At 35.8% G+C, this 24,054-nt stretch overlaps 2 protein-coding genes and 1 pseudogene across 4 annotated transcripts in view; 1 reads left to right on the top strand and 2 right to left on the bottom strand.

Moving 5' to 3' along the window:
- Nucleotides 1-12,581, top strand: part of LOC102601920 (uncharacterized) — a 30,354-nt gene extending 17,773 nt beyond the window's left edge. The window contains exons 5-8 of one of the 3 annotated variants that reach the window (XM_006365384.2): nucleotides 1,637-2,308; nucleotides 2,394-2,539; nucleotides 11,724-12,095; nucleotides 12,197-12,581. In XM_006365384.2, the coding sequence (XP_006365446.1) occupies nucleotides 1,637-2,308; nucleotides 2,394-2,539; nucleotides 11,724-12,072 (1,167 nt within the window). In that variant the 3' untranslated portion in view covers nucleotides 12,073-12,095; nucleotides 12,197-12,581. Of the gene's footprint in view, nucleotides 1-1,636; nucleotides 2,309-2,393; nucleotides 2,540-11,723; nucleotides 12,102-12,196 lie in introns of all 3 variants that reach the window. The other 2 variants (XM_006365385.2, XM_006365386.2) reach the window with 2 other exon arrangements.
- Nucleotides 12,582-13,051: 470 nt separating this feature from the next.
- On the bottom strand, nucleotides 13,052-14,395 carry LOC102605952 (trans-resveratrol di-O-methyltransferase-like; annotated as a pseudogene).
- Nucleotides 14,396-17,628: 3,233 nt separating this feature from the next.
- On the bottom strand, nucleotides 17,629-23,190 carry LOC102601585 (uncharacterized). Its single transcript, XM_006365383.2, has 2 exons — nucleotides 22,401-23,190; nucleotides 17,629-18,650 (listed from the first exon to the last, which is right to left on the bottom strand). The coding sequence occupies exons 1-2, from the start codon at nucleotides 22,956-22,958 to the stop codon at nucleotides 17,901-17,903; spliced, it is 1,308 nt and encodes a 435-aa protein (XP_006365445.1). The 5' UTR covers nucleotides 22,959-23,190; the 3' UTR covers nucleotides 17,629-17,900.
- Between the last annotated feature and the right edge of the window lie 864 nt (nucleotides 23,191-24,054).

Raw genomic sequence — 24,054 nt, 5'->3', positions numbered from 1 at the left:
TGTACTACTATCTAATTTAATAGGCTATATATATATATAAATGATTATTTCTTTTTTATAATAAATAAAAATAATTATAATTTTTTTAAAATTAATTAGTAACAAGTAATTAATTTATACTTTTAAATTTATATATCTATAATTGATATCTTTTTAAGTATAGCATTTTACAAGATATTTATTATTATTATTATTATTATTATTTATAATATTGAATAATTTTAACGAATCCCCGCACCCGTATCCATACTCGGATTCGCACCCCCGAATCTTAAAATTTAAATTTTGCCGAATCCGACTCTCGGATTCGCATCCGTCTCGGATACCCGCGCCCGAGTCCGAGCAACTTAGACTGAACCTCATTGGTGCACCAAAAACAAATCTAGAAATGAGAGGTTATTCCACAAAGTGTACATAGTAGTTCTCTATCCCATCAAAGTGCTCCTATTCTTTCCTTCCACAGGACCCACTTAAGTACTAGTGGTTCAACATACCAGACTCTTTAACCGTTTTCTTAATTTACAAACGGATTTACAAGCTTTTCTTCAACTCTCTTTCCTGAGGTAATGAGCATTTTGAATTTTAGAAGTAAATCAGATTGCTTCTAGTGGTGCGTCATGTTCAAATGTTCAGGTGAATATGTGGACCACCTCCTCCTACATTGTGTGGTCTGTGTGATTTTGAAATGGTTCGGGATGCACTGGGTGAGGCGGATACGATGAAGAAGACACCATCCAGCTGAAAATTTGAAAGAAGGAAGAGAAGTCAAAGGGATTGGGAGGTTTCCACACTAGCACTCATGTGGATCTTGTGGAAAGAAAGGAATAGGAGAGCTTTTGATGAAATTGAGTAAGACAATGTACATTTAAGGAATAGCCTCTCATTCCTAATTTCTTTTTGGTGAATTCATGAGGTTCCAGACTTCCAGTGCGTATAGAAGATTGGGTGGTGTTCGTTGAGAATCATATTACGTTATAGGTTTTCTACATTTTGGTATACATCTTGTCCATGGGAGATTTTTCTATTATTAATAAAATTATTTACCTTGAAAAATTAATAGTTCTGCTGCCCCCAAGGTGTAGCTCAAGTGGCAAAAGGTGGAGGATTTGTGGCTTAGATCGCAGGTTCAAGCCCCACACCATGCAAAGCGAAGCCCGGTATTTAAGTGGAGAAGGGTAGAGGGGCGGGTCCATTATCCACCGAGTTTAGAAGGTTGTGATTGGTCCAAAGGGCGGGTCACAAACGGATTTCTCAGTTATAAAAAATAAAATAAAATTAATAGTTCTGTTTACTTTTTCTACAATGAAACAGTGTGCTGCTGATGAATCTTTGACATAACTTAAATCTAAAGGACAATCTACTGGAAACTTATTTTGCCTAGGTGAAATTGTGGAAGTAATCTTTGACATAATTTTAATCATTCACATTGGCTTCACTTTGTAAAACTATGAAGTAATTGGGCATAACTCTACTTATGTCAACATGGATTGTCATCCCTCAAGGAAAAGGGAAAGGTGAACAAAGAAAATTACCTCTCTCTGAACTTGCATGTGAAAATAAATTTAAGATTCTATTTGAGCGGGTTTCATATAATTATTGTTTCATTTAATTTTGAACATCAAAAGTGTTGCTCTAGTTGTTTTCATGTGTACAGGGAAATAACCAGGAAAGAATATTGCAAGGTCGACTTAAATTAGAACAAGAAGGTGAATTTGCTCAGTTGCAGGAATTATGTGGATCCTTGTCTCCTCACCTGAACAAGTTTGGCATGCCATCTGCAACAAATCAACCTTGTCCTGCTTCAGAGCCCAGTCAACAAAGTCAGCTTCAAGGACCAGAATGTTTGCAGCACAAACATTTTCCAGGTCCTCTTTTTGCTTCTTCTATCTATGGGGATACGGGTAATTACTGTTCTCCCATGCCTGTCTGGTCACAGTTCCATTCTGGACAAGCAAGCCATCAACACGTCCTTTCAAGTTGTGAAGCTTCTCCAGGCAATTCAAATCATTTCGACAAGTCTCAAGATGCTTCATCAAAATCTTTGATGATGACTCCTCAAGAAAAAATTGAAAAACTAAGAAGGCGACAGCAATTGAGAGCAATGCTTGCCATTCAGAAACAGCAGCAGCAGTTTAGCTATCAACCTGCAAAGGAAGGAGGATCTGTTGAAGAGAATTTGAGCTGCATCCCTTCTCTGGACCCGAATTCACCTTTAGAACAGGGTGACTCCAACACAGTTTGTTTGGCAGTTGAAAGTTATTCAGTGGAAGACACGGCACTGTATCTTCTTCAGGATGTTATCTCAAAGGTTTGTCCTCGTACTTCCACCATTTAAGTCTCATGGTATTATTTCTTCACAGAAACTTAATGACCAAATGAATGGTTCCTTTCAGTTGGACCTCAAAATAAGACTTTGTATCAGAGATAGTTTGTTCCGACTGGCTCAAAGTGCTACACAGAGGCAATGTGGCAATGATAGTTGCGGCACTAAGAAGGGTGGAAGAGAAGTCAGCAAGGAAGAGATAAACACCGATAACAGGTTTGTCCCTAAGTACTGACACTATCTCAACACTGAAATATGGTTCTTGTTCACTGGAAGCAATCTGGCAGATCCCATTCCAGTAACTCTCTTTTTTGAAAAAGAAGAGACTGCATGTAAAAAACATTCATAATATGACCTGCGTCACAAAAATATCTATTGAAATCATAGATGTTCCAAGCCATGAGATTGGGTTTTTTCTCTTACTGTCAAGCCTTCATGCTTCTTGCATCGGGAAAGGAGTGCATAGATATGTCTGTTAAAAGGAGTATCTGTAATAATGGTATGTTAAAAGCCAAATCTTCCTTGGATTACAGTAATATCATATACAGTATCACTTTTACTAGAGGATTTTTTGACTTCTACACCATTAGTGTTAATTCCCAAATTTGTATTGAATTTATCGAAGTCTGAGGGGGGAAGGGGGTAAGAGAAAGAGATCTCACTGTTGTCAAAGGCTCGTTTTAGGCGCACTTAAGCCCGGAATGTAGGTGCAAAATCAGCTGAGGCTTTGCCTCGCTTATCCAGCACATCACTGCAAGCACCAAGCTGCTTATGCGTGCATCTCATCACCCATGGGCTTTTTCTTGAAGAACGGGGCACTAAACAATAATCATAGTTTTTTCAATTCTTTTGTCCATATAATTGCTTCTGCCAATTATAGTTAACGTTCTGGAATTATATCTATTTTTAAATATTTTTTTCTTCATTTGCCCCTTTCTAAATTAAAGCATGTGCTTCAAATTACTCTCTAGGTTTAAAACCCCTATAGAGCTAGTGGAAGAAGGGTACTCTAATTTTAATACATAGTAGGGATCCAGAATGCTAAAAGGTGGAGTATCTCTTCTTTTTTTCCTCTCATAATACTAAGGGAGATGGATAATTGCAATGTGTTGATCTAACTTGCTTGTGTGGTACTCATCTCATATTATATTATATTATATTAAATTTATCAATAACACATTTTATGTACAAGAACAACAACTATTCCTTCCGTCCCAACTTGTTTGATACTATTTCATGATGTGTGGTGAAACAGAGTCATATCTGCAAATCAAAACAGTTTGAGTGGGTGAAATAACTTGTAATTGCTAATAAAAAAGTTGAGTCAAGGTGCCACAAAACTCTCTATTGGAGTAATGGCAAATTGGCAACTAAAGAAATGAATAATCAGGATTGTATTGCCTAAAATCTTTAAACTATATTTCATCTCCTTAACTGCATAGCTTACATAAAGTCATTGAGCTGTAACTCATTTCCAGTAAAAAAAAATGCGTGCTCTGCTCTTGAGCATAGTGACATACTTGATCTCTTCTTTGCTGTTTATGGTGATCGGTTATCATAGTACGCCTTTACAGATTTCTTAACTTAGAGGCTTAGGTAAACTTTTGTTCTCTTTCAAGTTTCAGGCGGTGTTTCTTTACAATTGCCTTGTGCCATGGTTCTGAGTTCATTTTATGCCTTACCTCTTGATAGACCAGTTGTTTCTTACTTTTTCAAGTAAACAAATCTCCTCAAATGTAGGTACTGTAATATGAAATTGATCTTTGGTCTTCTATTAAAGCAGTTCGATCAGCGTTGGTGAAATTTTGAGTTTCTCCTTGAAGTACATACTTTCAAATGCCCTCTTTAAAATCTTCAAGATTCTATAAAATGTTATCATCATACATTAACTTGCCATATTGACTGAAAAACTAAAATGTGACCTAGCAGGGGAAGGATAAACTAGTTTCCCAACCAGCGTTTTGATTAAACCCCTTGTCTTCCCTGTAGACCCTAGATTGGTGGTTGAATACATTAAAGTTCTAGCATGCTTGCAGCCAAGAATTCCTATTTCATTTAACAGGTCTCAGACAATGCTTCTGATATGGGATAGTAGGTCTTGGAGAGGGGAAGTGTTCGAAGTAGGAACATATACCTTAACCTGTAAATTTGAGGCACTTTTACAAGACTTCAAGTGTAATATAACAGGAGTATATGCTCCAAATTGCATAATAGAAAGAGAACATGTATGGGGTGAAGTAGGAGCTGTCAGGAGTCTTTTTGAGGGACCTTGGATTGTTTGTGGTGACTTCAATGTCACACGTTTTCCTTCAGAAAAAAGAAACTATAGAAGAAGATCAACAACCATGGTGGAGTTCTCTGATTTCATTGAAGATATGGAGTTGATAGACCCCCAATTAGAAGGGGGGAAGTATACATGGTTCAAAGGAGATGGTAACAATGCAGCATCCAGAATTGATAGATTCTTATTTTCCAAAGAATGGGATGACAGCTTCACTAAAATAAACCAGACCCTATTGCATAAGTCTTATTTCAAATTTGACAACTGGTGGCTAAACACTGATGGTTTTGTGGATAGAATTGAAGGGTGGTGGGAGTCTTTTGAATTCACAGGAAATCCTGATCACATCTTGGCATGCAAACTGAAAGCTTTAAAAGGGAAACTTAAAGAGTGGAGCAGGACCAACATGGGCAATCTGGGAACTCAAAAGACTCAAATTCTAAGTGAGTTGGTCAGGTTAGAGGCTATCCAATAAAATAGAGTGTTGACAGAAGAGGAAACTACCTTGAAGGCATCTCTTCTGATGGAGTATGAAGAACATCTCAAAAATGAAGAAATAGCTTGGAGGCAGAGATCTAGAGCACTCTGGTTAAAAGAGGGGGACCGAAACACCAGCTATTTTCACAAGCTGGCCAATGCACATAGGAGAAGCAACCACATTGATCAATTAGTGGTTCAGGGCACAACCATAATGGATCCAGAGAGGATCAAAGAGGAAATCATTGGTTTCTATGAGAAGTTGTATACATAGACTGTCGGTAGAAGACCCATAAGCAACCTGATAAACTGTCCTACTATCTCTGAAGCAGAGAAGAAGCTTTACAAGGTAACTTTGAGGAACAAGAGGTTTTTTCTTGTCTGAAGATGTGTGCCATGGACAAAGCACCTGGTCCAGATGGCTTCACAATGGGATTTTATATTAAATGTTGGGAGGTGCTGAAAGAGGACATCATGGGTACTTTCAGAAATTTTCATGCAAGTGGCGTTTTTGAGAAAAGTTTTAATGCTACCTATGTTGCATTAATTCCAAAGCACACCGGAGCTAAGGAATTGAGAGACTTTAGGCCTATTAGCCTCATAGGTAGTATCTACAAGTTGCTATCAAAGGTACTTACAGAAAGATTGAAGAGAGTGGTAGACAAGTTGGTTGATACTCAACAGATGGCTTTCATCAAAAACAGGCAAATAATGGATGCCATCCTGATAGCTAATGAAGTGGTGGATTCTAGAATATCACAGGGGAAGGCAGGGATACTATGTAAATTGGATATTGAGAAGGCTTATGATCATGTTAATTGGGAATACCTTCTGAAAATACTTACTTGTATGGGATTTGGGAGGAAATGGATCAAATGGGTGAGATTCTGCATTTCAACTGTCAAATTCTCTGTTCTGATTAATGGAGCACCAGAAGGTTTTTTCCCAGTTCAAAGAGGTCTGAGGCAGGGAGATCTCCTTTGTCCCCTTTCCTGTTTGTTATAGCCATGGAGGGTTTAAATAATATGATAAAGGTAGCAAGGATCACTAACTATCTAAGAGGATTTGAGGTGGCAACAAATTCTAATTCTGTACCAAACTTGGCAGTCACACACCTTCAATATGCAGATGATACTTCAATCTTTTGTGATGCTGAGGAAGGGCAATTGCTGATCTTGAGGTCAATCTTGGTGCTATTTGAAGGTGTCTCTGGGTTGCATATAAATTGGAGGAAGAGTATGTTGTTCCCTATAAATGAGGTAACCAACATAGAGGAGTTGTCTAGAATTCTAAGAGGGGAAGTAGGAGCTTTACCTACCACCTACCTTGGAATGCCTTTGGGAGCCAAATCAAATTCCATGAACATTTGGAGCTCTGTGATGGAGAAGTGTGAAAAGAAGTTGTCCAGATGGAAGTCACATTATTTATCTTTAGGAGGCAGAGATACCCTTATAAATTCAGTGTTGGATGCTCTTCCCACCTACATGATGTCCATCTTCCTAGTCCCAGATGGTATCAGGTATCATACAGAGGTTGGACAAGGTTAGGAGAGATTTTCTTTGGAAAGGGAATAAGGAAACTAATTCAAAAATCCTTCATCTAGTCTAATGGAACAAAGTGCTTTGGGGGAAAAAACAAGGGGGGCTTGGCATTAGAAATCTCAAGCTACAGAGTAAGGCTCTCAGATTGAAATGGCTTTGGAGATATTCACAAGAACCTCAGGCATATTGGAGTAAGGTTATTAAAATCAAATATGGTGAAGAGGATAGGTGGATGACAAAGGAAGTCAATACCCCATATGGGGTTAGTGTGTGGAGATCAATTAGAGTACTTTGGCCTTTCATGAAGAAGCACACCAATGTTAAGTTGGAAATGGGCACAAGACTTCTTTTTGGAAGGAAAATTGGTTGAGATCAGATAGCTTAAAGCGTTTGTTCCCTGACTTAGCTGTGATGGCAGTACAACCAGAGGTGAGTGTGGCTGACACATGGACACAACAAGGTTGGAACATTCATTTCAGGAGGAACTTCAATGACTGGGAAATTGATTCAGTTATTGAGTTCTTCAGAATGTTGGAGGAATTTAAAGGTACTAGTGAAGAAAAAGACAGACTTTGGTGGAAGTTGGATAGCAAAGGTAGTTTCAAGGTGAACTCTGCTTACGAGTTTTTGAACCAAGGAAATCTGCAAAGACAACATTGGCCATGGAAGCATATATGGAAGATCAAAATCCCCTTCAAAGTTGTCTGTTTTACTTGGTTATTGGCAAGAGAGGCTGTTTTGACACAAGAGAACCTCAAGAAGAGGAAATTCTCCTTGTGTTCCAGATGTTACCTTTGTAGTGAAAAGGTTGAGACAGTTAGCCATCTGTTTCTACAGTGCAGGACAACTACTCAGTTGTGGAGAATTTTTGTTAGCCTTGGGGGTATTAGTTGGGTCATGCCTAACAAAATAACTCATTTGCTATATAGTTGGGAGGAAGCAGGAGTAGGAGCTGCTGACAAAGACAGATGGAGGATTGTCCCGGCTTGTATCTGGTGGACAATATGGAAGGAAAGGATTCAAGATGTTTGAGAGCAAAAATTGTGATCTACAGATGATCAAACTAAATTGCATTAGACTTTTTTGTTTCTGGTGTAAACAAATATACTTAGAGGACACTGACTCAATTATAGACATCCTAGGATCTTGTTAGAATTAGAGTCAGTTATATGTCTTTTTGATTTTGTTGTAAATATGGTTTCAGTGCAACCCATGTACTGACTTGTCAATAAACACAAATGTTACCTTCTCAAAAAAAAACAATGCTTCCATTAAGAGAAATAAATTCCATGTTTTGATCAAACCACTCCATCCCTAGAAAATACTTGACATGAATTATGACACTCTATAATTGAAATAGAACTGAGATCAACCATCTATTATAATGACAATTGACAAGTATTCTGGACTGACTCATCATTGGTTACAGGCTCATATTCCTGTGTGAATTTTCTCTCCTCACAAGTAGTAATCTTAAAATAATACTCTCTGTCCTATTTTATGTGACACAGATCATATTCTTGTATGAATTTGCTCTCGTCATAAGTAGTAGTTTTAAAATAACACTCTCTCTGTCCCATTTTATGTGACACACTTTCCTTTTTAATTTGTCCCAAGAAGAATGAAACCTTCCCATATTTAGAAACAATTGAACTTTTTTCTTTTGAAACTGGTAAGGGTGTACGATAAGGGTGCGGATCTAGATGTCGGATCCTTCATGATCTAAACTTAAAGATTCGGGGATATAGATCCACCTACGGATACGGGTGGGGGGATTTGGCTAAAAATAATTCAAATTTCTAAAAAAAGAAAAAGTTATGTCTATATTATGAGACATAACATGGAAAACTTACAAGGTATTCCAAGGAAAAAATGTTAATCAAGAAGAGAACCCTATTAGGAGATTAAAGAAAAAGGACTGATATGGAAATTTCTATGTACATGCTATTCCAATTTCTTCAATTTCTCCTTGGCTTTTGTTTTGTTTACAAAAATAAGCTATTCCAATTTCTTCAATTTCCAATTCGGTTGACCAAATCTGGTATGGATCCCACACCAATGTCGTGAAACACGGGTGCGGCTCCAAAACTGAAGAACCCTGAAACATTCCTATTGATCAAATATGTTGCTCTGGGAAGAATAGCTTACCTCCAGAAAAGATTGTGTATATAGGAGAAAAATGTTAGGTCAATTTTGTGTGTACATATATGTTATAATTGAATTTCAAAAAAAAAATTAATGAAAAATATTATACTGTTTATAAAGGTTAATTTAAAACATCAAATTCATGTGCATTGCTGTGTACTTCCTTGTTTAAGCATAAAAATATATGACCAGTTTAGTAGTCATTTTATTATATTCAGACAGTATTCTCTCGATCCAAGAAATATTACCTACATAATTTTATATTCAAATTAAAGCTGATTTTAAATTTGTGTGCTGCAGTAATGAATAAGAGTTGGAAAAGTGTAACATCTAATTGACTGATTTAGTACCACCAAATTAAAGTAGCAAAGATGAAGGAACTACTGATATGACTTCCAATTATCATTGAATGTTATGCAATAGAAATGCTTCTTTCATCAAACAGCTTCATAATTTGATAATTGTTGCAAAGATGCGTTATCTGCCTCATCTCTGCTTTGTAGTTCTACTCTATGAAGTGTGAAAGACTGCATTCTTTTTGCTGTTCTTCTCCCAGAATTTGTAAATTCATTTGTCAAATTGCCCTTTACCATTAGCAGCCTGTCTAGATCAGGTTGATTCCTCAACATCTATCCAAAATTGTACTTGAACTTAATTTAAATAATTTAGCTCAAATCCGTAGTTAGCGAAAGGCTTGTGCACGCACTACTTAGTTACTTATCGGAAAAAAGATCCTAGCAATCCCTTTTTCAGTCTCATGTTTCCCAGTGTGGTCTTGTTTAATAGAGGTTCTATATTGAATTCAGTAGAATTATTCATTAACTTCAGAACATTAATGTATTATCAGTTCCAAAGAACCCATGCAATGCGGAACTAATCTTCGTGCGAATGGATTTAGAATGTGAATTATAGCTATATCCTAGCAACAACATTTTTCTTTTTGTATGGTAACATATTTGTATTGAAATTAATAGGGCCTGTGAAGGCCAAGTTACAATGAATGTAATCTAAGTAAAAGCTACACAGAAAATTGCTAGATAACTATAGAGACTCTAGGAACTGTATGAGAGTCTCTGTGTCACTTATATACTCTTGTTTACACCAAAAATGCCAAAGCAGAATACAATTAAGCCTTATCTTCTGGATAGGGTTGCTTTTGTTCTCAAAACATCTTGAATTCCTTTCCTTCCGGATAGTCCTCCATATGCAGCCTGGGATTATACTCCAACTGGTTTTTTGAGCTTTTGTTCCTCCTTTCCTACTCCAGCGAGATATCATATCTAGTGTATTCATTGGCATTGTCCAGCTCAAACTGATCATTGCTAGAAATATGTCCCACAGTTGAGAAGTCACCTTACAATGCAAGAAAAAGATAGCTATGTGTTTCTGCATTTCTTCCACATAGATGGCAGATAGAGCAAAGGTGTATTCCCCTCTCTGCAGTCTGTCCTGTGTCAAACAAGCCCTCTTGACTACCAACCAAACAAAACATGCCACTTTGGATGGTATCTTGGCCTTTCATAATTGCTTCCAGGGTCACTACACATTACGATTGTTCCTATGGTTCATCGTATGATATGCTGTCTTGGCTGAAAATGTTCTTGAACTGTCTCTCAAACACCGTAACCTATCTTGCTCTAGTGAGACTCCATTGAAGAGATTGAGCGAGTTGAGGAATCCTATAATTCTGTCCATTCCCAATCATTTAGAAGCATTCTGAAACTGAGGTGCCAACCCTGATTATTCCAAACTTCATCAATATGGGAATAGAAGCTACCAAGATGTAGCCCAGATCCTAACCAGTTGTCTTCCCAAACAGAAATTTTGTGACCATTCCCAACTTTTAAGCTAATATTGATACTGAAAATCTGCGATAGATTTCTAATAGTCTTCCGGACAATGACCCCATAAACAATGTTAACTGTTTTGGTTTTCCATGCATCTTCTTCTCCATGCTTCTCTTTAATCAGCTTCTTCCAGAGTGATTAGTTTTCATTTGATGAAAAAAAAATAGTCTTCATTTGAATATCTCCATAGCCACTTCATGAGCAAACTTTGATTCTGCTTCCTTAGATTCTTTATACCAAGCCCCCCTTGCTGTTTGTTGAATGTCAGGGTTTTCCATTTGACAAGATGGACACCTCTTTTTTACTTGTTTCCTTGCCACTAAAATTTGCTTCTCAACATATCCATTCTCTTTTCAACTTAAGGAGGAATAGGGGAAAGAGACATCACGTAGGTAGGTAGAACATCTCGGACATTATTTATGCAAATTAGCCTGCCACCTAAAGAAAGAATACTGGCTCTTCCATCTGGTAAGTTTCTTCTCACATTTATCTAAAATCCCATTCCAAATGTCATGGATTATCTATTGCTCCAAGTACCATGCCAAGATAAGTTGTATGCAAAGATCCCACTTCTCCTCCTAATATTGAGGGTCATGAACCGTAAACATAGAACTCTTCCTCCAGTTAATATGTCATGTAATCCTGCAACCCCTTCAAAAATTGTCACAATAATTCTGAAGACCTTCTTCTGTTCCACATCTACATCACATAGGATAATTGCATCATCAGCATACAATAGATGTGTAATTTCCATGCAATCACCTTGCCTGCTGTTGACCTTGAACCCTTTGAGCCAACTATTCCTCTGAGCTGTAATTTACATGTTATTCAGGGTCTCCATGGTCAGAAGAAAGAGGAAAGGAGAGAGGATCTCCCTACAACTTATTGCTACATGCATTATAGAACTGATCTCAGCTTTGAAATGTGTCCCATACTCTCGATTACTCATCTTTATATAAGCTTAGAATTTACTTTAAATTATGAGGGTGGATAGCTGTGGGATTGCAGTACTAGTTTCCTTGTTCTTTCATATTCATCTATGGGAACAGAAGTCATCTGCAGGGCTTTGTGAACATATTCATCATTTTTCTGTTTCCCTGAATTGTCAGACCACCCCATGTAGAGACCGAGACGAATCCAATAGACCGCACTGTAGCTCATCTGCTCTTCTACAATCCATCAGAGTTGCCGTCAAAACTTGCTGAATTTCCCAAGTCATCAATGTTTTCAATGCTCAATTGTGAAAGAGAAGCAATTGGTTCACCAAGCTTCCCAAGCAGATTTTCACAACAGAATTCTGAAACTAATTCAACCACAGCTCTCCAGGGACCAAAAGCTTCTACCTCATATAATGAAGTGGATATAATGAGAAGTAGCCCCTACACTGAGACTTCTGAGAATGCATCAAACAATGAAGGAGCAGATGGTAATGTTATTGGGGTTGAAGCCACATCGTGAAACAATCCTATCGTCAGATATATGTAAGGGTAACTTCTTCTTCCATTTATCATATATGTTTATCACACTTAATTCATGACTAAACAAATTCACTGCTAATGAGGCTCCTCTCTTTCATTGTCAGTCAACTGAACATTGAGCAACCATGACTCCATGAGCTACAAGATTTGAAATTTTAGGAGTCTCTGTTGTACCCTGGAAGAAGAAACCTCTTTTATGCTGGTGTGGTATGTTTTTCTCTTACCTTCTGTAAGAAAATTAACTACAACAAACTTCTGTAGGTAAATGATGTCAGCACGTGTAGGCTATGCTATTGTTTTTTTGTTGTACTGAAGGTTCTAAGATAATGAACATACATACTTCAACAATTCAACGAAAAGTCGCAATATTGTAATTTGACCATGCTCCATGTGTGCCCTATGTCTGTTCTTTGAGATTTTCAATTCAGAACTCCAACTTGTACTGTTCTATATGATAATAGATACGCATTGGTAAGGTTGTTGGGGAAATGTAGATGAACTTGATGAATTTATGTCTTTTTGAAGGGTGTCCCATCACTCTTTGAGTTCGAGTACTTTAGGCCTCACTAACATGCAGATGCAAAGTTCACTTCAAAGGTGGAGCAGAACAATGTAAGTTTTCTGCAACAGAACTCTCAACAGACCAATAATTGATTATGTTGAAATTGTGCGCTATTTATAAAACTAGAGTCATTAGATTTGGATACAGATGTGCATGACATATCCATTTTTACCGTGGGCAACGTGGACGGTGGGACAGGATTAAGTTTGAGGTTAAATTTATATTATATTTTTTGGTTGTGACTCCTCTTCTAGTCACAACAAAAGGATCGTGGACCCTAATTATTCTATGGATCTGAATTAATTAGTCGAGTCTGTGGGTTTTGAATATAGAATAGTTAAACCAAAAGTAAAAGATCATTAATACAGTACAATGAATTTAAAGTGACAGTCCAATATAGTATAACAAGATCATATAGATTAAAATGGAGCGTTGGTGAACCCAAAATCATTACAATTAAAGTAAAGAAACATGCAAGCACTCTCAAACATCTCTCATTTAAGGGTAAATTTCAATAAGAGACCTTAAACCTAGAGCGGGAAATATTTTGTATTCAGTGAAACCAGCTTCATTGAAGAGCTTCTCCCACTCTTTCTCAGTTCTCTCTTTGGCAGCAACAAGAACCATCATCAACATATCCATATTATGTTGTGCTCGAACAAACTCATTGCTCTGGTTCGGATCCTCCAGAACAATATCTATGATTATTACTTTCCCTCCTTTTTCCCAGCTTGGAATTGATTCTTTGCATTTCTTCAGTATCTTCACACAATCTTCGTCATTCCAGTTGTGTAGAACACACTGTTCAACATCAGTGATGAATTAAGTTGGGGAGAAAAGGATTGAAAGATAGAAGAAAATGTTTTTTTGTAGCTAAAATTGTACGTACCTTGAGTAAGATGGCATTAGCATGAGGAATCATATATCAAACATATCTCCTCCAACGAAGTCCAAATTCCCACTTCCTTTTAGGTCACCTACAACCTGAGGGAGATCAAGTACTGTGCACTTTATGTTGGGAAAAGCTTTGGCTATGGCTATAGACACAGTACCAGTGCCACCACCAACGTCTACCAACGACGTTAACCCTTCAAACACATGTTTACACTCTGTAATAAGCACATTGGTATTCAATCTTGAGTCACTAGCCAATGCATCATTGAAAATATCACCTAGTACACTAGGTTGTTCTTCCCCAATGTAATCCCATAAAGATTTCCCATGAGCGGTATGAAAGGGAGTGGGAGAATCATTTTGGAACCAATCACTTAACTCAGGCCATGCTTTTGAAAAGGCTTGACCATGATTGAGAAGCAAGAGTGACCTAACATTGAAAGGATCATCTTTTGCAAGAAGGCGACTAGCTGGGGTAAGAAAATAGTGATCTTCATGTTGATTTAGGAAACCAGATTGCACAAGAAAGCGCATTAAAATTGGTAAGAAGGAAACCTTTGAAGAATTGACGACAAACAGTTCAGCAGAAATATCACAAAGACACATGGGCTTATCATGTTTGTAGAGAACATCAGGAATTCCTAATTGAAACGCACATCTTATGGCCGAAGAACTTACAAAATTGAAAATATAATTCCAAATTTGAGCTTGAGCATGAAGAAGCTCGATTGAAGAAGTACTTTCACTCGATGACATTTTTGAGGAACTTGTTTTGCTTAGAATTGTCAACTAATTAGCCACAAGGGGATGTATATATTTATAGAAAGAACTATAAAATGAGATTATATAGGAGTAAATGGAAAGACTTATACAATGAAAAAGTTATAATAGCAAGTGGCAAAATTTGTTGGATAGTAGTTTTCAAAATATATTAAGAAAGTTTCTGAAAAGATTTCTGACAAACATTATCACATTTCCAAAATCTGTCTTTTATTGTGAATCTCGAGATGTTAGTGGGGAAGTTCCAATATCAACTATCACGTAAGGTTAAATGCACTAGTGGTGAGGTGAGATATATGTCTTCGGGCATCAAGAGTAAGTTACATGGTTCTTTTAAAAAAAATTTATAATATATTAAAATATTGTAATAACATAATTTTTTTGAAAATATTATACTCTCTCCGTATTAAAAAGAATGATTTGCTTTCTTTTTTAGTTTATTTCAAAAAGAATAATCTCTTTCTTATTTTGGCAACATTTTAATTTCAGCATTTCATGTGACATGTTTGATGCCATGATTAAAAGACATTTTAGTACATTTGAATTAACTTTAATTTAGACCATTAGGTTGAAAAGTTTTTTTTTCCTTAAATTTCACTCCAAGTCAAAGTAGACATTCTTTTTTAATCGAAGGTTATAATGATTTAAAAGAATTAAAACATGATCAAAGAAACTTATAAAAAATAAACTTCTAACGTAACTTAACTAGTATAAATAAATAATATAAAAGCTATAATGAGATGCAAATCAATTTTAATATCTACACTTTCGGATAATAAAAGAATCAATTTTTTTTAAAAAAATATTATTATCATAGCAATTTATTTCTCTAAAATTAATAAACTTCATTAGTATTATAATAAAGAAAATAACTTTATCATGAGTAAAGTTAAATTACTTTCAAATATGAAATAATAAAATATGTTGATTTTGAGTTATATGACAAAAATATAAAGACGAATGATAAGTAAAGATGTAAAATTTGATTATATCTTTTTTTTTTTTTAAATAAAAAAATAATAAGTCATGATATTCACCTTTACGATATGCTCAAATAGTAAATATGTAATACTACAACTTACTATTGATCTGAACTAGTTCTCAATTTTCTTATTTTTATAGATGATTTCTTCTTTTAATAAAGCATATCATTAATTTTAAAAATATGAGGATCAATAATATTAACTTATAAATTATAATTTATGTAAACTGGAGAATGTGTGACGCTGGGTCGGAGTTTGGTGAACCAACGGGTCGCTCCTCTAGTTGAAGTATCGGGCTTTGCATTTGACATTCATTGGGCTTCTCTCTTCGAAAGCCTGCGCTCCGGCCAAAAACTAATGATAGGTGATCCTGCGAAGCTTTCGGAGATTTCTTAAACAAACTCACATTTAACATATTCACAAATTACGATGTATGCTCGAACACTAAAAACATATCTAGTAAGTCTTACCGAACTAAACCATTTTGCCGGTGCCACGCCTCGAAGCAAATCGCAAATCGCCTTTTAAAACTTCAAATCTGTAGAACACGCAAGTGCTACGTAATTGTATATTAATTATATATAAATAGTCAATGTCATAATTTTTAATTTTATTAAATGTGTATCTCGTCATACTTTTGATGTAAAATATATACACAAATACGTGTCAATATTTAAATTCAGTCTTCAATCTAGACCACATAAAATTTCTTCTGTAAATAGAAAAAAGAAATATGTTAATTAAGGGGCACAATCATATATAATATATATATATAAAAGAAAACCTTGGATCCGCCTGCGTGGCACCACCACAAATCAGAATTTCGTTTTAAATTTATTTATTGCCAAAACTAGCCTTTTCCTTTCATGAAAAGATGTGACTTTTATGAAGAGTTGTGACTTTAATGAAGAGTACTTTTATGAAGAGTTACGACTTTTATGAAGAGTTGCGTCTTTTATGAAAAAATGTGACTTTTATGAAAAGTTGCGACTTTAATGAAGAGTTGCAACTTTTATGAAAAGTTGTGACTTGTATGAAAGGTTGTGCCCTTTCCGAAGGGTTGCAACTTTTCTAAATAGTTGTAACATTTCCGATAAGGCACAATAAACATTTGTTCACACTACCCTTTGTTGACTATAAATATAGGGATTTCCTCTCATTTTAAAGCAACGAAAATTCTAAATCTCGTCTTCTTCTTCACAATTAAATATTTATGTACTTTGTTCCTGTTGAGTGGCTCACTGACACCATTGCTTATGTTACAGATCTTGATATATATTTTTACAGTCATTAATTTATGCTTATGTTATTAAGGATAAATGATAAGAAGTAATAAATTTCATTTTCCTTTACATTATTAATGTTTGTTACTATGCAATCTTGTATGTAAGATAATATAGTGTTTTAGTTTTAATGATTGATAGGTTTTAAGTATTATTTTATAAATTCTGTGATATTAAATCCCCACTCGAAGCACGGATAATTTTACTAGTAAATAATAATTAGGATAAGATCCAATTCTAAATTATTATGATTCTAGTTGATCCCGTCAATGGTTGATACTTGTAACTTGAAAATAGCCTAGTCTGAAAACGATTAATACGTGACATTAGAAGATGATAAATTAACTCATGATTAAGGATATTATTTTCATGTCAATTTCACATTGTAATATAAATCTAGTATTATAAATTTGATCATATTGGATTTATTTTTTCTTTATGTAGAGTTGATTATTTATGAATACGGAAAGTTCATGTGATTATAACGATTTTTTCTTATTTTAATTTTTGTCTAAAAAGACTTTACACATTATATTTAAGATTTGTAAGCTTATTGTTTTCTATTCAAATTGTAAATGACTAGGTTCACCCACTCCCTCCTCTACTTTGTTTCTTCGATCCCCTTTTACTCTTTTTTCTATGTATGGTTTAATCTACTTCCATTTTATTGGTGTATATGTTATTATGTGCTTGTGTTAGTTTTAGGGCCCAATCCTAACGAAAGTCTAACATTGAAAGTCCAATGTGATTTGGCGGAATTCTTTTTGGTAAAACTTATCCACACGATATTTATGTCAAATCATAAATTCCCCTGCTTAGCTAAATTCTCAAAAGTATTAACCAAGATGTAAAACAAAAGTAGCATTTTTTTTATCAATTTGCAATGTCAGCATTACTAATACGCTCTACTACACACTATTCTTATACATTCTAGCAAACGACCCGTAAGTCTACTAGGCATAGTCATTGGCTCTCCACATTTTCATATAGATAACAGTTGGGCTTTAATTATCGAGGACATTTGCAGCGACTTGAACAATATGAATGTCAAACTTTTTATCATCAAAGTAACAAACTATTCTCCCTGCAGAAAATTTACTATTTTTGACCACGTTTTCTACTTTGTGTAGCTTTATCACTAGTAATACACTTCACATGTCTATACACAACAGGCCTTATTGTAAAAACTCCAAATCAAGAAATTTGGTTCAGAACTCTGTTATACAGTTTGGGTTAGCTTACTGAAATTTGGGCTAACACAATGTGGCTTAGCATCACGGGGCGAAAAGCCAATGTCCTCCACATTTTATCTGGCATCCTCGTCATCGTCTGAATTATGGTTCTCATCATAATAATCATCATCGTCATCATCATTGAAACTGTTCATGGCGCGTGTCTGTAAATTTTGAAATTGGTTGATTGCATCTCTTGCTTCAGATATTAAAGCATTTTTCGCAGCTTTAATCACATCTGGCTTTATGACATTCTCATTCTTTTTTTGGTTGCCCTTTGCTGTCTTTGAAGTGGCTGCCTTTCTCTTTGCTTCCCTGCAATGTAGCTGATCAACATACCTCTCATGTAGGGCCTTATTCTTAATTGGCTTTAGAACTGGTGGGCTGGTAAGAGTTGCTCCAGATGAATCACTTAATCGGGAACGGTGTTTTTTCTGGGTTAAAGACGATCTCTCCAGGCACTTTCTAAGCAAACTTTCTTTGTTGCGCTCTGGGGTGACAAAAATTGTGTCCTGGCAAAATGCCCCATCAGTTGGATTTGTTGATGGTTCAAGAGCATTGAAGAAGTCTGCTCCCTTATCTCGATCTGCATCAGTTTGCTTTTCCAGTAGTTGTCTCACAGCCTTGCGTGAGAGATGGTTCTTCGGCTTGCTATGTCTCCGCTTGTTTGTGTTTTTCTCAGTGGACTGAAGCAATTTAGTTGCACACGGAGAAAGCGATAATGTATTCATCTTTTTAACCCTTGAACGTGGTTGAGGCTGAGGTGGGGTTATAAAATCCGAATGTATCTTGTCGAAACAATCCTTTGCTGATTTCCCAGGCACCTGCAATACAAGTCCAAAGTTTAGTCAGATGATCATGTATATCACAAGCAGAGGTTCAAAAATTATTACTATAAACTAAATTTATCATGTCAACATTGACAAGGACAACTACGAAGAGCCCGAAGTGATAACTACCATAACTTTCTTCGATTTATATACTTGATTTGCAGATATCAGAAAATAATAGCTTACAAACACCACTTGCTAACATATTGATATTAACAAAGGACCTAGAATCTAGATTCATTTCTAGGTGGAGAACAATTCTAATAATTCCTAATTGAAAGCTGACGAGAAGTATATACCAAGTTATGTTACATCTCAAGGTTTTTTGCTTAGCAGCTTGTGTCCTAATGAGCTGTAACCTGTAGGTATGCAAAAATATTTGGATAAAAAATTAAAAAAAAAACACCATAAGTGATTTTAGATAATCCACTACCATGTTATTCTTATTCATCTATGTATAATAATACGACGTGACAGTTCAGCATTTGGAACCTCTTTCCAACTTCCAGTCACAGCTGGTAAAGCTCAGGATCAACCACCCAAAACCCAGGAATAAGCAAATGATCAAATGCTCCTGCTGAACTTTCTATAAGTCTGACAGCCTCACTTTTGGCCTACATTGTCCTTTGCATTAGTAAAATATAAAAAGAGACATCATCAGAAAGCAGAGACGAAACAGGTCAAGGAATATGGTATTAACCTATCAATGCTATGCTGAGCCTCAGGGACAAACTGAAGTCCTACATCCTACCTTATAAGCGTGAAATACTGCGGTAATTTATTTTTTCATCACCTGAAGTATTGTAACTCATCCTGTGGCTTTGGAAACATCACCAAGCCTATACCGAACAAGCCCTTCAACCTCTTCCTAAAGCACAGGTTCTATGCAGAATCAACTTGCTACCTAGCTTTTATTTTGGGCATGACCTCATTTTATTTTATTTCATTTTGATCAATAGACGCGCCGTCATACAAGCGTCAAGCAATAGATAAACCAGTATGGCATTTGGCTGCCTGAAGTATCAAGTATTGCTCCTCAGCACCATCATCATGCTGCTCACAGATTTTAAATGTTCTTGTTAAAAGTCACCTTCACCAGATGAAGTAAGTCCACTAGTCAGTCTTCCCATGCAATCTGTAGCAATTTTCAATTAATTCTGACCTAAGGTCCTTGGACTCGGGTGAGGCTGAGGGTGTCTGATATGGATTTGGATCTACAGGTCGGATCCTTCATGATCTAAATTTTAAGATTAGGGGGTATGAATCTAGGTACGGATACGGGTATGAGGATTCGGTTTAAATAATTCAAACATAAAAAAATAGAGTTATAAAAGATATGCCTAAATTATGATGGACTATTTGGAAGGAAAGGAATGCACAAATTTTGGGTGCAAGCTAGAATCTGTAATTATTATAGAGTACAAATGCATCTCTTTACTGTTTGCTATTAAGTTGTATCCAAAATTATTGTATCTGTCTCAAATTTCTCTTTTGATTTTGGTCAAAGTACCCAAAATTGTGACCATATTCGGTATGGATCCCACACACACGTCGTGTCGACACGGGTGCAGCCCCCAAAGTGAAGAGTTCGCCAACTTAGATTCTGACAACTGAGGCTTCAACGGCATTGATATATTCTTTAGAGATCAATCTTGTTGTCCTTCAATCTCTGTGAACCACAAGTTATATCTAACTACTGGAGGAGTTAATCTGGCAACATCATAAATTTCCGAAGTATAAGAGATCAACCTGATGGTCTCCTCCTTTTTCCCCAATAATGCTTGTTGTCTCTTTTGGTTTCTCACTCCTGCAAGAATTTATCTTGCTATTTCGATATTTCATGGCATAAGAAGGGAAAATAAAATCATCACGCAAATAATTACAGTATCATTTTTCTTACTCCATTTGTCTGAATAAAGATTATCTTAATTCCATTCATGCCACTCTAGAATGCCGTCTACTTCAATAAGAAACTTCTCCTTTCAGTATTAATGGAATTTCAGTTTTCGAATACCGTATTACAAGTAAATAGAACTCATTTTTACTCGCACAAAATCTCAAATTAGAACAACTGTGTTTCTTCCACTTTTCTACCCTAGGTGTCTATAAAAATGTAACAAAAGAATACCTAAAACAGCTAAAAATCTATCAATCCTAATAAACAAATTTCATAAGTTCTAATCTCCATCTGTCTCATTCTCTCCCTCTTCCAGCGACAAATAAATCCAATTTCCTCTTTAGCATTTCCATTAAGAATTGTTGAAGAATGAAAAAGTCCCACATCGGTGGTTAATGAGATGAGTGGTCTCTTTATAAGGCTTGCGCAATCCTCTTCACATCGGTGGTTAATGAGATGAGTAGTCTCTTTGTAAGGCTTGCCCAATCCTTCTCCCTTTGAACTAGCAATTGGGGCAGGTGAGATGGATCCTGCTCTTATACCATATAAAATTAGGTCCTGGGCCTAACTCACACCCCAATTGTTAGCTCAAAGGAAGGAGGATAGAGCAAGCCTTAGAAAGAAACCACACATCTCATTAACCACGATGTGGGATTTTTTCTTTCTTCAACAAGAACCAACCAAACAGCAGAGGGTTGAAGATTATGGAGCAATTTGGAAGGTGACAGAAGATCATACTGGACAAGATGACATTGACTGCCCAAGCAAAATGAAGCATACATGGAAGCAAGTAGGCAAAATAATGAAGTGGTAGAGATGGTAGGGGAAGGAAGCACTGAAGGGAGCTGGAGAATTAGGTCTTATTAACAAATGAAAAGGGCATAGAGGATAATAGAGAAGGGAATGAGACACGAAAAAATATAGTTGTAGACTTGTAGTTGATCTAAGATTGATATTGTGTATCTTTTACATAAGAATATCTTCTTCTTATGGGTGATTTTAGTAATGTTAAATATGGAAAGAGATTGTCTCTATCCGTCAACTGTTTCTCTTCTGTAAAGAAATAAAATTCCCAGTTCACATTTGTAAAGAGCCAAGAGTCAGACAATTTGTCTGGTCCCGAAGTTATACAACAAATCTTTTGCAGCAAGAAGGCTATCAGGTTCATTTTGCTTGCCAAGAGGAGGGGAGGGAGGGGAAGCCGAACCCTTGAAAGAGGAGGAAAAAGTAAAAGCAGCCATTACTGGTTAAATGTTGAGTGATCCTGCATCTTAAGACCATACAAGACTATCTGAAACTCTTGTGTTCTTCTTAACTTCTCCTGAACTAAATCCAACTTAACTATGAGAGCTCGCAATTCAGACTAAAATTGATTACACCATCCCCAAACTATCAGCTTCTACACTTGGAAAAATAATTTCCTTCTTACATTGATACTGCTGATGCTTAAACAAATCCAACAATCTAAGAGACAAAGATCACAGTAGGTCCGAATATAAGAACCAAACAATTTGTATCATACCTGAAATCCTAGATTATACCTGGCTTTTGACACTTAGGGCTCGGTTGGATGGGAACAAGCTATCCCGGAATTAGTTATTCCGCCATTTTATCTAAACCAAACACGTGATAAACTCATCCTAAAATGAATCCCAGAACTAGTTATTCACTCCTACCAAAAAATGCCTAATAGACATAAATGTAAAGACAATTTTCCCTATATATCAAGTATATAAATGCTCAATGCTCAGCTTGATTAGTTTTCCATGATAATAGAATTATAGAAAGGCAAAATAAAACACAACCCAATTTTAAAATCACAGGAAATAACTAGTAGCAAAAAATACCATCTTAGCAACTTTCTTCCAGAAGTTAGGTGTTGCCTTCGCCGCAAAATAAGCACTTTGTAACGCCAGCTCTTGTTCATTGGTCCACCCATTAACAACAACATTAGTCTCCTCCATTCCTTGGGTTCTCTTCCTCTTCAAGCCTGCCTGTTTCTTTCCCATACCGCCATTGTCGTCATCCTCCCCACATGCCGCTACTTCAGATGACGGGACAGGTCTCTCTATTCTACCACCTAATGTACATCTAGAAACATGAGCTTTTCCACTTCTAGTAACAACCCCATTTCTTTTCTCAACTGAATCGTCAATGGTAACACAAACTCGAGCAGAACCACGAGTTACCCTTCTCTCTGAATTCTTAACCTCACCATTGTTCTGCGGAGTTCCAATACTCAATCTTGAAGATCTTCGCAACCTGGTAGTCGATTTTGTGGGGCTTTTTGAAACTTCAATCTGTTTCTTGAGGACTTCGGTAGCAGCAGCAGCGGCATTAAGCCGCGGAGATCTTCTGAGAGTAGGTGTTGGATTTTCTTGATCTTTCGAGCTTCTTTGAGGCATTTTCACAAACAGATGGTACTAGGTTTGCGGCACATTGGGTTTGAGAGGGAAAACTTGAGGATGTGATCTTTGAAATGTTGAGAAAGGGGAGGGACATAAAGTAAATATTCCTAAAATTACTTTATACAATGACATTTTTAAATTATTACTACATATATCTTGTTTGAATTTAAAGCAAAATATTAGTTCGCTTGTTGAATATGGAACATAATAACAACAAATAAAAATGAAATAGTTATATTTCCTATATAAATTATTTGATCAGATTAGTATATTAAAGGAGGGCATTGCATATGTTTGAAGCGGACGCGGCTATTTAATTCTCTGTAATGTAATTGATGATACGTACTTGGAAATAAGCAAATAATAGATAAGTCTTTTCACGTCTCAGCTCTCCCTCGGTTAGTTCGGGAATCATGATAGTCTTTTCTTTACATCTGTATTTCACAATTTTAATTTCAAGTACATATGTGTATTTATATTTTATATTTAATGTTTACTTTTTGTTATTTGATGTTTTCGTAGCTCTCTGGAAGGTACTAATTTCTTCTTCTCTATTATTTCTGATTTGAATGCTGAGATTTTCTTATTTTACTGGAGAAATTCTTATTTTCTATTAATTTGATTTGTATACTTTTCTTAAAGTATAAAATTTGATTTTAGAAATACGATTATAGAAAAAAATTGCAGAGAAAAAGATTGCAGGAGGAGATTTAGACAAAATCTTTTTTTTTTTTTTGCAAGAGAGGGTGATAAAGGGAGAGAGGGGGCGGGGGAGATCTAGAAAGAAAAATATTTTAAGAGGTGGAGAAAGGCGCGCTTGAGATTTACTATAAGAATAGAAAGTGTCATTGTGTTTCATAAATTTGTTGAAAGTATAGCACGATTGTAAAGATAGAATATTTACTAAAACATGTCAGTTTTTTTTAAAAAAAATTAATTAACTTTTTATAATATTTAATTAATTTTTATCTTAAAATAACAGAAATGTAAGATTAATTATCCCATTTAAAAAGTGAGATAGCTGATTTCATGGGATAATCCATCATTGATTTTCAACCTTGAATTGGGGTTCACCAATTTTATATACACCAAA

This window comes from Solanum tuberosum, unplaced genomic scaffold (genome assembly GCF_000226075.1).
Source record: "Solanum tuberosum cultivar DM 1-3 516 R44 unplaced genomic scaffold, SolTub_3.0 scf00541, whole genome shotgun sequence".
In the NCBI taxonomy this organism is placed as follows: domain Eukaryota; kingdom Viridiplantae; phylum Streptophyta; class Magnoliopsida; order Solanales; family Solanaceae; genus Solanum; species Solanum tuberosum.
The sequence above is the reverse complement of the archived record's forward strand: the minus strand, read 5'-3'. Positions and strand labels throughout refer to the sequence as shown.